The 14,044-nt window shown below is 39.4% G+C and overlaps 3 protein-coding genes across 3 annotated transcripts in view; 1 reads left to right on the top strand and 2 right to left on the bottom strand.

Moving 5' to 3' along the window:
* Positions 1-665: 665 nt before the first annotated feature.
* On the bottom strand, positions 666-6,311 carry LOC119723413 (nucleoside diphosphate kinase 7-like). The gene is made up of 9 exons (XM_038194033.1): positions 6,143-6,311; positions 5,286-5,393; positions 4,743-4,909; positions 4,365-4,405; positions 3,911-4,031; positions 3,417-3,571; positions 2,941-3,093; positions 2,509-2,642; positions 666-1,842 (listed from the first exon to the last, which is right to left on the bottom strand). The coding sequence occupies exons 1-9, from the start codon at positions 6,143-6,145 to the stop codon at positions 1,594-1,596; spliced, it is 1,131 nt and encodes a 376-aa protein (XP_038049961.1). The 5' UTR covers positions 6,146-6,311; the 3' UTR covers positions 666-1,593.
* A 676-nt stretch (positions 6,312-6,987) lies between these two features.
* Positions 6,988-9,984, top strand: LOC119723412 (RING-box protein 2-like). The gene is made up of 3 exons (XM_038194031.1): positions 6,988-7,336; positions 7,494-7,541; positions 7,798-9,984. Exons 1-3 carry the CDS (start codon positions 7,147-7,149, stop codon positions 7,914-7,916), a joined length of 357 nt encoding a protein of 118 aa, XP_038049959.1. The 5' UTR covers positions 6,988-7,146; the 3' UTR covers positions 7,917-9,984.
* Positions 9,985-11,005: 1,021 nt separating this feature from the next.
* The window catches only part of LOC119723411 (F-box-like/WD repeat-containing protein TBL1XR1), a 29,432-nt gene continuing 26,393 nt past the window's right edge, over positions 11,006-14,044 (bottom strand). Inside the window, exons 12-13 of the mRNA XM_038194030.1 lie at positions 13,654-13,755; positions 11,006-13,310 (exon numbers count right to left, since the gene is read on the bottom strand). Of these exons, the coding sequence (XP_038049958.1) occupies positions 13,284-13,310; positions 13,654-13,755 (129 nt within the window). The 3' untranslated portion in view covers positions 11,006-13,283. The remainder of the gene's footprint in view (positions 13,311-13,653; positions 13,756-14,044) is intronic.

Here is a 14,044-nt window from a genome sequence, read left to right as displayed (position 1 = left end):
TTTGGCCAACTCAATATTTATTTTTCGCTCTGTCGCCCTCTAGCGGAAACGTTTGGCCAACTTAATAATATTTTTTTCGCTCTGTCGCCCTCTAGCGGTAATAAATGGCCAACTTATTGTGGATCCTTCGCTCTGTCGCCCTCTAGCGGCAATATTTGGCCAACTCCATATTTAAAATTCGCTCTGTCGCCCTCTAGCGGAAACTTTTGGCTAATTTAATGTGATTCACTCTGTCGCCCTCTAGTTGAAACATTTGGCCAACTCAAAGTTTATCATACGCTCTGTCGCCCTCTAGCGGAAACTTTTGACCAATTCAATGTGAATCATTCACTCTGTCGCCCTCTAGGCGGAAGGTCTTAACTCAATACACGTAGACAAATTGAATACACAAGAATTAATTCACAATTAACTTTTCATTTATTTCATTGGACACTGGGGGCAGAACAATCGTTGACCTCTCTACCACAAGAACAAAGAACAATTCATGCAAAAAATAAAAAACTACAAACGTTTCAAAATAATATATGAATCTTGACTATTGCAATGATTTCAAATGCATTCGGGAATCTTTTGGGGGCCTCTTCAGTACAATGCAATGTGAAAATTAATACCAGAAAATATTTTTGAAAACAGGTGGAGTATTGAAAACAGTATTTTGGGGGGGGGGGGGGGGGGGAGGAGGAGGGGGAGTGAACATGGCATTCAAAACTATATAATTGAAATCAAGGAAATATACAACAAATATGTGCAAAATTGTCAAAAGTCTATAAACATCAGGACATTTTCTATACATGCATGTATTATAATTTATACATCTCTCAAGTCAAAGTTTTCAGGCGAAGATAAAAAATGTTAGTGTACAATCTAAAGCAGTTTAGGGCTTACAAGCGTAGATGTTTAACTCTATTATATACAAGAATACACATATAGGTCTGCGTATTGAAAATGGCTAATATGCAAACTCATGGAAGTTTTTGAATGCGCCAACACAGATTTCTTTTCTCACAAGAAAAAAAACCACAAAATTTTTACCAATCTCAAAACAAAACAAAAACACTGACCATATGATCTGTTTAACCCTTCCTCTGTTTAAACAACGATGTTGCAAAATAGAAAACAGAGAGTTCTTGTGCGAGTCTCGGGAAAAAAATTGGATGAAAAGAACAGCCACAATATCTCTGCAAGATTTGTAATTTTGTAATGCAATAAATGACTTCAAAAGGTAACAAACATTTGTGACCAACTCAACAGTCACTGGGGCAATTTTTGAGCAACCAGGCCTTTCAGGAAATAGATAGGAAGAGTGAACGCATTTTCCTGATACAAATGTTTTAAGATGCAAACTGAAAATACATCAAAATGAGGAGCAAAATATGATGCTCTCTTTACTTTGTTTAAATGTCCTTAAGACTCATTTGGTAGGATCAAGTCACATTTACACAAAGTATTCATATACTCTTCCCAGTTACTCCAATACTTTGGGTATGGGTACTCTCATGTTGACGTAACTCCACATATAATGTGTTGTGACCACACAACCCAGTCTTTACAGGCCATTCAAAAAGAAATACTAAATTTAATCAAAATCTCTTATTAGTCGGCCAAAATCTGGAAGAAATATGCCACCTCTAGAGGACAGTCTTCGGGAAGGTCCGTGCAGTGCACTGCGTTCTTGATCTTGTCGCGGCCGAAGATAGCACGCAGCGTCTTTGGCCGGAGGTTACGGGCAATCTCGGGATCGGCTGGGCCCACAAATTCACGGAAGTCCTCTGCGGTTCGCTCGCCTTTGCCGGTGATCTCGAGGGCAAAGCAGGGACCGGAACACAGCTCCTGAACCATCTCCTGAATAACAATAATACACACGTCATATAATTTACTAGTTCTCAAAATGAAAATGTTGGCCAATCCACAAAAATCTCATGGTGCTGCTTAGCCGAAAGTGCTGCTAACAAAAATATGTTAAGCGTGATTCAGCTGAAAACCTGCGAGAAGCTCGAAATTGCATGCCATTTTTGACCGGTAACCTTTTTTTTTGCAAAGCAATTACTTTCTCCGCTTAGCACATATCTGTGCTTGCAATCATCATGAAATTAGATCCAGGTAAAGACTCGTTTTCTGGCCTTAGAAGAGTGCTTTTTCAATCCACAGGTGAAAACTTGAAAGAGATCACCCACTACTTCCTGACCTTTTTTTCTCTTGAGTCAATGGCGTTTACGTAATCTTGGCTTTGGTTTGGCTTCAGACTAAAGCTTCTTGATTTTAATCCCCTGGCTTGACAGACTCCAGAACAATATTGGTCCATTTTCTGCTACAAACCATGCAAATCCGCACACAAGGCAAATGGTCGGTGTGTTTGCACTGGGTTTGAATACAGCAGGATTGCAATGAATCTTGGGTTGGGGACAAGCTGAAGCCAGAAAATAAAGCCTAGATTTCATAAACACCCATTAAAAATCTATGGCAGTGCCCTCTACAGACAATGCATGCATACAATGGATGGACACTTACACTGTACTCGTTCACCACGCCCTTGTAGACCTCAAAGAACTCCTCTGCATTGGCCTTCTCCAAGTGGAACATCTGGAGGGCGGAGACTTCAAAGCCTGCCTCCACAATGGCCATCATGATCTTACCCGCCTTACCTACAAAATCAAAGAAGGAAATTAATAGGCCAGTTTGGGCAGAACAAGACTTTAACTTCAATCTGTTGGGTACCCTTTTGATATTGCATGCCTGTGACCGACTTTTCATCCAGGAAACTTGGGGTCCTATGCTATGACAGCCTTTGGTTTCTTGATCTCCATTTGTAGAGTTGTATGCCTATAATAATTTAAATCTAAGGTATTTTAACCATTGCCGGCAGTATGACGCAATTTTGGAATGTTGACTTAGCTGCCATAGCCAAGTAATTTGGCCGAAGCCTATGATCCAATGGCTTACCTTCCAAGATGGCGCTAGGCTTGATCACGCAACACGTGCTTCCAGAGAGCTTGGCAGTGTTTTTCCACTTTTTCTCAGGTCCGAAAAAGAAATTTGTTTCTCTCTGACCGGTCTCGGTGGCGTCGGACCCGTGGCAGGCATTCATGGTCTGATCTGAAATGAGAAAGAACAAAATTGACATTGCAGTTAGAAACCCAGGTGTAAACCCTTACTGCTACACAACCCAACTATGATTTTTTCATTGTCATTAATTTGCACTCTGGACACTGAACAGCCAAAATCTGACTTTTGGAAGCAGTGATAACGATAAACAATTTTTGTGGTTTTTGGGAGGGGTTTATTATTTATTGGCTTAAATTTTATTTTCTTTCTTTCTTTTTTTCCTTTTTTTTTGGGGGGGGGGTGTTGATCAGAACTTTGTACTGCAATTTATTCTAGAATTTATTCTAGTTGACATTTATTCTAGTTGACAGTACCTGTGCCAAACTTTGCCCGGACGCTGCTTGGAGCTTCGCTGCGTGCCTTGCTGCTGTCCGTCGGACCTAGTAGTTTGCGCCACTCTGTGACTGCACTGTTCCCCATGAGCTCCATGACAACGATCGAGCCGCTGGCCATAAAACGGACCAGTTTGCTATTTAAAAAAAAGACAAAACAATATATAAAGAAGTTAGAGGAATGAGTTTGATTTGAAGTGGGTGGCAAGGGTCTAAGTTTCGGAACAGAACAGTTTTGAAAATAGTAATCTTGATTTTTTTTTTAAATGCAAAGTTTGATATCTCTTCTGTCCAAGACCTAGTCAAGATTGGGACCTAAAAGGAGTGTATAAAGAGATCTACACCAAGATTGGCACACAGTGGGCTTGAGAGTAAGACTACTCCCGGGAACCAACATCACTGTCAATATAGCTTGAGACTTATGGTTAGTCTCATCCACAAGACTGGGCATCGAGTCTTAGATTGTCTGTACTCACTCAAAGAACGGTCTCTGCACATGCTCCTGGTAGAACTCCTCCGCATCCTTCCTCGTTATCTGAATCATCTTGGCGTTGGCGATGAGAAACCCGCCTCCGTAGATCATGTCAATGATTGCACCTACAGACAAACAGACAACCAGACAAACCCACTATTAAAGTCATCGCTGCTACGTCCACATTGTCAAGGATAAAACTTACTTCCACTTTTTTTACCACACTTAATTTGCTCTTGTTGGAAACATTGAGGGCATGATAACACGATGATGCTTCAGAACGGCCCCGTCAGCTCATTGAAAAGCTAAGGAAATGTAAGGCTTGCCATAGCATAGCATCATGTACAAATAATAATTTCATAAAATCGTACAACAATCAATTTAAACATAACTACCACAGGGACCATTCTAAACTCCAGAAAATGAAATGTAGAGAGTTATAATTGATACATACTTACCAAACTTGGAGACGGCATCAGGTTTGATCATAGCAAGAGTTCTGATGAGTAAAAAAACAAAGAAAAAAATTTGTTCTTCACCAGTAAAGTTCTAGTGCTCTTCCTGTCACAAAAATCTCCAAATTTGTTAGCACTTTATCTTCGAGACCCTATCAAAGTTGTATTGAAGCCATCAAAAATCATCACGAGTCATTCAAAAGTTATTCAGCATCAATTCATGCAACAAACTTTGTAAACGACAGATGAAAGGTAAAAAGGAATATGTAACGGTCATCCCAAAGTAATGCTGACCTGCCTTGTGATTGACTCTATTACAACTCATGACCCTACAACATTTCACAACAAAACATTTGTTACATAAAAGAAACACCGACTCACTTTTCCTTCTTTGAGCTGAGCTGTTTCTTAGTGAACTCGTCTGCGTACTCGACCAGATTCAGTTGCCTGGAGTGAACGTTGATTGTCCCTCCGATGTACAAGTCTTCAAACCTCACGTTGTCAATCTTGGAACGCTTCAGGAATATCCGTCTGTTTTTAATGTCATACTGTAGAATAAATAAATGCAAAGTGTACACAATATCACCAACTGCAAAATGTTTGATTTTCAAATTATTGTCCTTTACATGCATATGAATCTACATCTGGCTAACCTCAGCCTGGCTGAGACAGCTTTAGAAATTAATGAAAGCTTTTGGTAAAGAATCAAACAATATGATAAGACACTTTTAATTCCATCATGGCATTGTTTCAAGGTAACATTTCGGAACGTAACTATGACAAGCAACTTTACCAATCATAAGAGAATTAAGAATTTATAAAGCAAAATTTTAGTTTACTAAAGTTTCTCAACCAAACATATTTGAGTAGATCTGTTGTACATCTCATGATAACCCTCACAACAATTGTTTATTTTTTTGTTACCATTTCCACTGTATTATCTGAAGCATAGAAGAGTAGCTGGTAGGATCGTATGATGGCGGCATTCTGATCATACCACTCAGCAATGAAGGCATACCTCTCAGGTAGAGACTGAAACATGAACGCAAAATAATCTCATAAATTTCAGATGATGAAATTTTTTTTTAATCTTTGATCATGAAATTATCCATGTAGGCCCTACTGGTGTAATGTTGATAAACTTTTTTGACTAATTTAATTAGGGGATTTTTGTTTTCATCTTTTTTTTTTTTGCACCATCGGAACCGATTTGACCCATGTTGTTTCCACATTGGGAATTTGAGTAGGGTAGCCCCTTTTGTCAAGAAGTATCCTCGAGTCACCATAAATGACGCAGGTAACGCTTGCAACGCACGCGCGTTGTCCAGCACAAATTGAATGCGAGTGCGTCAAAACATATTCTCGTCATTTTAGTCAAAACTAGCGGCATACCAGACAGAGATAATTATGTTTACTTTTTTAAAACTAATAAAAGCCCAAAAAAGGACCACGGTATTTTCAGCACTGCAAAAAAAATCGAATGTGAATTTTGTGATGTTTTGTTTTTATTTTAATATATTATAGGCCTACTACTATTGTATTGATGTGGTAGTGTATAGTTCGGGTGGATGGGGTAGGGCCGCCACGTACGTAACGTCAATGCAATGACTTTTCCCGAGCCCAGATGACATGGTCATGGATGAGTGCACGCGTAGGCCAACGCGTGCCACGGCAAAGTCATTGAAAAAAGTCAAAAGACCAAGAATGCGCTTACCAATGCAAACGGTGTAACGTTTAACAATGAAAATGTGGTCAGTTAAAATACCTCCGTACAAACTTACCATTTTACACGAAATGTGTTTAACGATTCAAAAGTATACAAAAAGGAGGACTATACTAAACTTAATAATAATGACAAAAAGTAGAAGTCGATAGTTTTCACCTCCGCTAGCTTGCGCTTCGCGCTGGTTGTCAAGCAACTTCTTTTTGTTCAGTTATTTATTTTTAGCAACTGCCAAGTTGCGAGGCCTTTTACTATGTGACTTTTTTATCGCATGTATCAAAGTAGTTTCTTTTAAAATATTTTATTTAAGTAATTATTTTTTTTTTAAAGATGATGTTAAGACTAAATTTAAAATTAAGAAAAGTATATTTAGAAATTCACAACTAAAAAATAAAATAACAACTTTTCCATCCAAAATGAGAGCGCCCTCAAGTGAAAACATGAAAAAAGTGCCAACATCTTTTTAAAGGGGTAGTGTAATTTAAAAATATTACTGCATTATTGTGTTAGGCTCCTACACGAGAAAATGTATTAAGCAGATAAACAAAAAGGGTACTTTCCCGCTCTGTTATTTGACTATGCACAAATTTCACTGTGAATCATCCGTACAAATATGAACAAAATAAAAAGACCTTTTCAGTATTGGTTGAGGACAAGAAATAAAAGCATGGACAGTGTAATATTAAACTTCCTGTGCATTTGATACTCAGCTTCTACTTGAAACCAATTTATTCCGAAATTGACCGATTTTTCGCGTATAAGAATTATTGACACGTTTTTTAAATTTATTTCCTTTAATACGTGCGTGACCTTTCCGCAAGGTTACTCAAGGTCATGCATATGTATGTTTCCATCAGACCCAGACGTCTACAATATTATTATAGCATTATCGTTGATAGGTACCTAGCTACTTCAACTAAACAATGACTTGTTATGTTTTGTGACGAAAATATATTGCAAGGTCGAAAGAAAAACAGTCTTTACACTGAAATTGTGATATCAAAGGTGGCGTTTATATCGAAAATCTCGTTGGTCTACAGGTAGTTTTCCGTCTGGACTGAAATGTCTGATTCTCAGGTGATAATGAAAGACGAAACATGCTCAACAGCGAACGGCAAATCTGGATCAATGGAATCTACAAAACAAGATGCGGAAGTTAAACCGTTCACGCTGAAGAAATGGAACATTGTGGCAATGTGGAGTTGGGATGTAGACTGTGATACCTGTGCAATATGCAGGGTGCAAGTGATGGGTAAGAAATTCAAGTATTTTTTAAGTTTATGCGATTATGGATGTTCAATTGAATTGTAATTCTTGGTTGATTCTTTCCAATTCCAGAACAGAACTTGAAATTAATGAAAATTGTTATTTTTGGGTATTGACAAACACGAAATTGTTTTACTTTTCAGATGCTTGTTTACGCTGCCAGACAGAAAACAAACAAGAAGAATGTGTTGGTAAGGAAGAATATATAGATGTCATGAATGATGAAGTTTTGTTTGGGTGCTGGTGCTGCACAAACTAAGTGTTGAACTAAAGAACTATCAATCTTGACTATTCATTTAATTCATTGATTTTGTTCAACACCAATTCTTTAGAAAATGGATGTGACCCAAAAATCTTTCTCAAATTGTATTTTTAATCGGAGAAACTCATAAATATTTACAAATGTACTAAATGAAAGTTAATGTTACCTTGTTTTTTTTTTTCCAGTTGTCTGGGGTGAATGCAACCACTCGTTCCACAACTGCTGCATGTCACTCTGGGTCAAACAGAACAACAGATGTCCGCTGTGCCAGCAAGAATGGATGGTGCAGAGAATAGGAAAATAGGATTGGATGAGCTCACCGGTGGAGGAATCGGCCAGCGCTGGACGTGTTGATCTTTGTTACATGAGAACCTTTCTGAAGTACACCATGAACACACGCAAACGATCAAGACAATAGATGCCCTGATTGTCTTCAAGAGTAATTTGGATTACAGCAGTGTAACCTTGACGACATATTGAAGGGCTGACCATCCAAAGTTGAGCAGGTCATCCCCATGCTTGTGATGTTTGTTGACAAACATTCAGTAATACAGACCGCTGTGTTTAAACCAGACTGGACTTAATTTTCTTTTTAAATTATCGTTCTTTATCGTAGAACATATTGATATTTGCAGTTGCTGCATGTGAACTTGCTTCAAGATGTGAATTGAATGGTTTTTAAATCAATGAATTTGTCAAGTTCATCTACTGGGTTAAGGCTAGGAGTGTCCAAGGTTGAGTAATTTGAATCACTTGCGCCCTCTGTTGACCTTGAGAAAGTTGAGCTATGTAAATATGTGTGGCCACATTTCCTCTCCAAAGATGTACCAGCAATAAACCCTGACTTGCTCTAAAATGTCCATTAAAAAAATCCATAAATTCTGAAATTTTGTCAAAATGATGTTCAAAATCAAATAATTCCCCACCCAACCCCTCAACAAAGTTGATAACACTTCCATAAACTGAAGGACACTGCTAGCGATAATGTGTATAAAAAAATAGCTTAGCCAAAATGTTTCCCATAACAAACCTGTAAAGAATATTAGATGAAATGTTTTGTTGCATATAAATCAAATTGTTAATAAATAAATTTCCAACAAGTAAATGCTCTGGTAGTTCAGTAAGAAAACAGTCAGCATGTTTAGTGTAATGTTTCTGTGTTGGGGAAACGTTGACACGTTTAAAATTCATTTAATACTTAACAACAAAATAAGTTGAGTCGGACAAGATTCATAAAACACAGGTCCCACCCAATATTTTAATTTTTTTCTCTCTTAAAAGTCAGCACTACACAATAGTGAGTGGCACCGGACAAGATTTTATACAAACTGTAGTATAGAAACATCACCAGTGTGTGTGTGTGTTTGTGACAAATGACCAATTCACAATGATTCTCAAAGGTTTCCCGTTAACGATTCAATCGACCAATGCTTGGGGGGGGGGTGGAGGGGTCATTTTGTACGTTACCATGACTAGTAGGAATCTCAATCAACTAAAATGCTTAACAGAAATCAGTTCAGGGCTTGCGACCATATGTGTAGTAGTTCTGAAAGTCTGGTTCCCTAGGCAAGGCATGTCTAATTTGGGCATACAATGGATCCAAGGTCATGGGTATCATCCTAAGCATATTAACACCAGCATACTTGGTTTTCAGCAAAAAGATGAAGGTCTATTTCATGACACACTGGAGAAGCACATTGAGGCTGCATCCAAATTGCACGGCTGTGGCTCAAACCAACATGCATCTATGGGAAGAGCTGAAGCCACTTCGCATAGACGAGTGGTACTGCCAGTGTAGCCAACCAATTTGGACATAGCCTTCAATATAAACTTAGCACACTTGAAAAATTAAGACTCAAGCAATACAAGAGTACAGTATTTCCCCACATATCTCGAAGAACCCATGCATTATACACATGGCTGAAAAATGACATCATTGAAAGGACTGTTACTCAGTAGACATATAATATCACCTTTTTTTTGAAGGGTACATGTATATTATATAAAATGGCGAATCACAGGAACAATTTGGAACCAAGGTATTTTTTGTTTTTTTCTGTTACCTTTTCATTTTACAGGTTGTTGAGTAACTTCAATTAGGATGAGACAATTGGGGGGGGGCAGAGCCAATTTGAAAGCAGAAATGTGTTTGGCTCCAACAGTTCAAGTTTTCCCTTAATTTTAATAGCTGGGCATCAGCAGTATTAAAGATCTGCTGAAGAGCTCAAAGTTTGGCCCAAGTTTACTCAAGAAACGGCACATTAAAAAAAAGAGTCAACATATTTCTGGTGTAACACCACATAATTGTCAAACGAAAGTCAAACACAGCTCTATTTTTAAAGGGATAATATGTACTTAAATCTGGGGCAAAATAAGAAAAACATGCATAACAAATTCAGAACTTGATTGTCATTAACAATTTAAAAATGTGCGAGACTCCATATCTGGCCACATGTTTGTGTGAAGTATGATGTACAACATGAATAAGAAACATTCACAAATAGTAAACCACGGAACCAAAATATACATACTGGGCTTACACTTTTGTGACTCGTATGCACAAGGTTTAAGGTCATCATCAGGCCTACTTTTTTTCCTGATTTTTTTTTACTTGAGAGGGAAAACTACACACTGTAGTAGTCTACCACAGAAAATCCACATGTGATCTGGTTTCCAGGGTAGTTTGGATGTCATTCAGGAAAGGCCTGTGCGAGTTGATACTGAGAGGTAGCCTGGATGACATACCATCTGGGGAAGTGGGGATATCGAAACAAGCCCACGGCCATCCTTGGGATCGGTCAAAATCGCAGTGCTGAGTGCCAACATTTCAAGTGAACAATATCACAAAAGAACGCGACAAGTTGTCTTCGCATTTCACAAGGGGCGTTTTCAGGTGCAAGCAAACAATGTACAACGAAAAAATACAAACTGTACAAAAAGACGGAAAATGTAAGGCAACAAACGGTTGGTGCGTAACAGCAATAAAGCAGTCTCACTAGCCAGTCTGACAATTTTAATTACATAGTAAAGCGAGGGCGGTTATATTGTAGCTACTGTGACAAGGCCATGCAATTGTGGGAACCGATCAAATTAACCGTTACTTTGATTGCTAGTGTGTTAATAATGCCCGAGCTTTATTAACAACGCATCTGATTGGTTCGGCGATGTTCATCAGTTTGGTGCAGGATCTGCCTACGATTGTGAGACAACAGATCAACAGAATTAACCAGAATGCAGTAGTCTCTGCTGAAGAAGTCAGTATTCACAGAATACTTTGTCCGTTTCCCAAACTTTGGCTTTGTCACCAGCTTGGGCTTTATTGTCAGTTCTAGAATCAATAAGCCTTTAACATTATACATGTACCATGTTGAAATTGTCTAAATGTTGGCCCCCGGATACAAGTTGACATTTCTTGAGCCACAGTTTCTGAAGTCAGGGGCCTAAATTTTAAAATCGTGAACCAGAACGCGAATTGGAACCAGAGACAAAGCCTCGATTTGGAAAACGCCTTTAAACACTGGCCCCAAGTACTACTGAATACATGAACAACAAAACATCAATTTAGTGGGACTCTATTTCATTACAGCTAATATAGTTTGTAAAAAAAAATGCAGCAAATCTGATTTCTCTGTTAAGTGAGGGTTTGTGATGACTTTTTCTGATCCATTTTCTTCCAGACCGTCATCTAAGAGGAGTAGGATTCTGGAGTTGGGGTTCTTCTTTTTCTTAGTCCTGCACCTGTTTTCCCCCCATATTCTCGCTTTTGTGGTCTTGTTTTCCCTAAGTTTGACATGAGAAAGGAATTTGTATGTCTTACACACCCATATCGTACAGTTTTACTGAAGTACATGACATAAAGCTGGCAAAATCGTATATATACTGGTGACAAATTTCCCTTGCATATTTTTAGGTTGTTTTTAGATTCAGTCCAAAACTGACTGATTGAAAAGAAAAACTAAATTGAACTCTGCCATTTGCCACAAACAGTGTGTCATTTCAGCAGTTTTCAACTCATAAAACTGGCCGTTACACACAACAATTATATTTTAACCCCCCCCCCCCCCCCCATTATAAAAAAAAAAACTAGCATAATACTTGACCAGAAGAGGGGCATAATAAACACAAATTTGTATCTGATTGAAAAAAACAAACCCTCCCTTTACAGCTGGCTTTGAAGGTCACCGGAGTGAGTTTTGTGTTTTGCAGTAGAAAAAAATCCCTGAGTCACCATAGACAACTGTACAACCCAACGCCCCTACTCAGGTTTTAGCAATCCCCCCCCCCCCTCCTTGACTCAGCAACAACAATTGAACTGTCCGTCCTTAAGCCCATCAATGGCTAGTTTCCGACATGACCTGACCCAGCATGACCTGACCTATCCCATTCCCTTTGCGCATGACCCAATGAGGGCGACAGCCGCACCGGTGCGAATTGAAACAAACCCAAGCCATTTACATCACTGAGAGCTTTTGTGGCCAAACTGCTTGAAGACGTTAGGAGCCCATGGAGCAAGTTCTTGGGGTTGTTTTGGTGTGGGTGAGGAGACAATGTGCGATAGAGGAGCTGCAAGCACCATTCACAAAACTCGGCAGTGCTTGAATAGCAACAGTGCCATTGGACTAGCATTCCTGAGTTGCAATAAACCAAATAGTATTAGGCGTGACTCAGGTTGACCCAAATTAATTTTGGTTCAGACAGATTAACTTTTGTATTAATTTTCCATTGGCCAGACCCTGGAGTCGGTCTCAACGACTACAACAGTTGATGTTTTTACAAAGTCACTCCAAACTGTTCAAACATTGAACTTTTCATGTACACAATTCAAGTCTTCAGTGTAATTTGGGTCGATGCAGCTCTGGTTCGCCAGTCTGAAAACGGCTGTTAGAAATTTCTTGCAATGGATCCTTGCGCAATAAGCAAAGGACCACAGATAATTCTGATGTCTCTAATGACAGCAATCGGTAGTTCACTTAACATCCTTGGTTGCTGGAAATGATGTAGATGGTAGCCAGCATAGATCAAAACGGTGGAGGCCTCGGTGACAAGATGTTTAGCCTTTCTGCCCCAGGGAGTCTATCACAGGGTTTGTCAAGGTCTTGGGATGCTTGGCAACTAGCTTACTGGCTAGCAAGCAACACCTAGGGGCAAGTGTGCATATCTTCCCCCCCCCCCCCCCCACCATTGGTCACAGGGTTCGACAAGGTCTTAAGACGGTTGGCAACTGGCTTACAGGCCAGCAGCAACACCTAGGGGGCAGTTGTGCTTATCTGCCCCACAGCGTTTGTCACAGGGTTTGTCACAGGGTTTGTCACAGGGTTTGACAAGACTTCTTGGGATGGTTGGTCTAACGGATTACAGACAGCAGGTAATAGATTTCCCAAGGGCAGTGGTGCCTCCATACTTCTGTGCTGAATCTCCAACAACTCGACCTCAGCGAAGCTGGAAGTAATTCTCTCAGCCAGCCCCAACCTGCCTGTCGCACGCTGGATTTCTGCTCAGTCTGTCGACTTTAGCGGTGTTCATTTTTGTACTTTCCCTCTCTCAATAATTCAGCTTTTCATTAATCCTGATCAAAAATTTCTATGAACTTTTTTTTGGCTCTTTTTATTTTTTACACAATCCTGGTACAAAAATTTGCCCCCTTTTTTTGTTTGGTCGGCAGAAGTTTGCATCATTTCCGCAGATCCAAAACACACACCTAGTGAAACGGAAGAAAAAGGAACATAGAATGTATTAGTCAACAGATTACAGGAAGCATGTGCGTTGAGAGGATATGACTCATGGTTGATGTGTTAAGGTGTTGAAAACTGGTTCAATTCAATGCAATGCAAACATAATCGTGACTGGAACCATGCTGTCCTCATTGGTCCTTTAATACCCTTGCTCTTTTGGTATAATTCAGCGCATGCATGTTGGAAATACCAATGCACTCCAGCTGATGTGCCTTGGAGGATACTTTGACTCTGGAAACAGAACTGGAAAAGCCTGCATACCCCCACCCCACCGTGAACCGAAGAAAAAACCTGAAAGTGAAGACTTACTGAACCGTCTGATGCACTCGCTCCTACTTTGTCCCCTCTCGAGTTCCAACAAACTTCAAAGATTCCCCCCGTCCCTCTATAACTATGTACAAGCGTGCCCGTCTGCAAAACAAGGAGACAAAAAATATCAATTAATCACAGAAATATTTAAGTATCTTGAATGCAAGAAGCAAAGGGCTACCCCCCTAAAAAAGGCAAACAGACTTTTCTTTGGACTTTCAGGGCTCAGTTAAACTCAAAATGACCACTTGCTTCAGACAGTATTTTTGAGTGCGATAAATGTTAAAATAGGCATAAACAAACTTGTAATGCCGTCAGTTACAAGTCACTTAAAATCACCCAGTCTCAAGTCAAGTCACAAGCTATTCAAATGAGCTGACAAAAGGCTTCC

The sequence above is a fragment of the Patiria miniata genome, unplaced genomic scaffold (assembly GCF_015706575.1).
Source record: "Patiria miniata isolate m_02_andy unplaced genomic scaffold, ASM1570657v1 HiC_scaffold_17, whole genome shotgun sequence".
Taxonomy (NCBI): domain Eukaryota; kingdom Metazoa; phylum Echinodermata; class Asteroidea; order Valvatida; family Asterinidae; genus Patiria; species Patiria miniata.
This window is presented reverse-complemented; position numbering and strand designations above follow the sequence as displayed.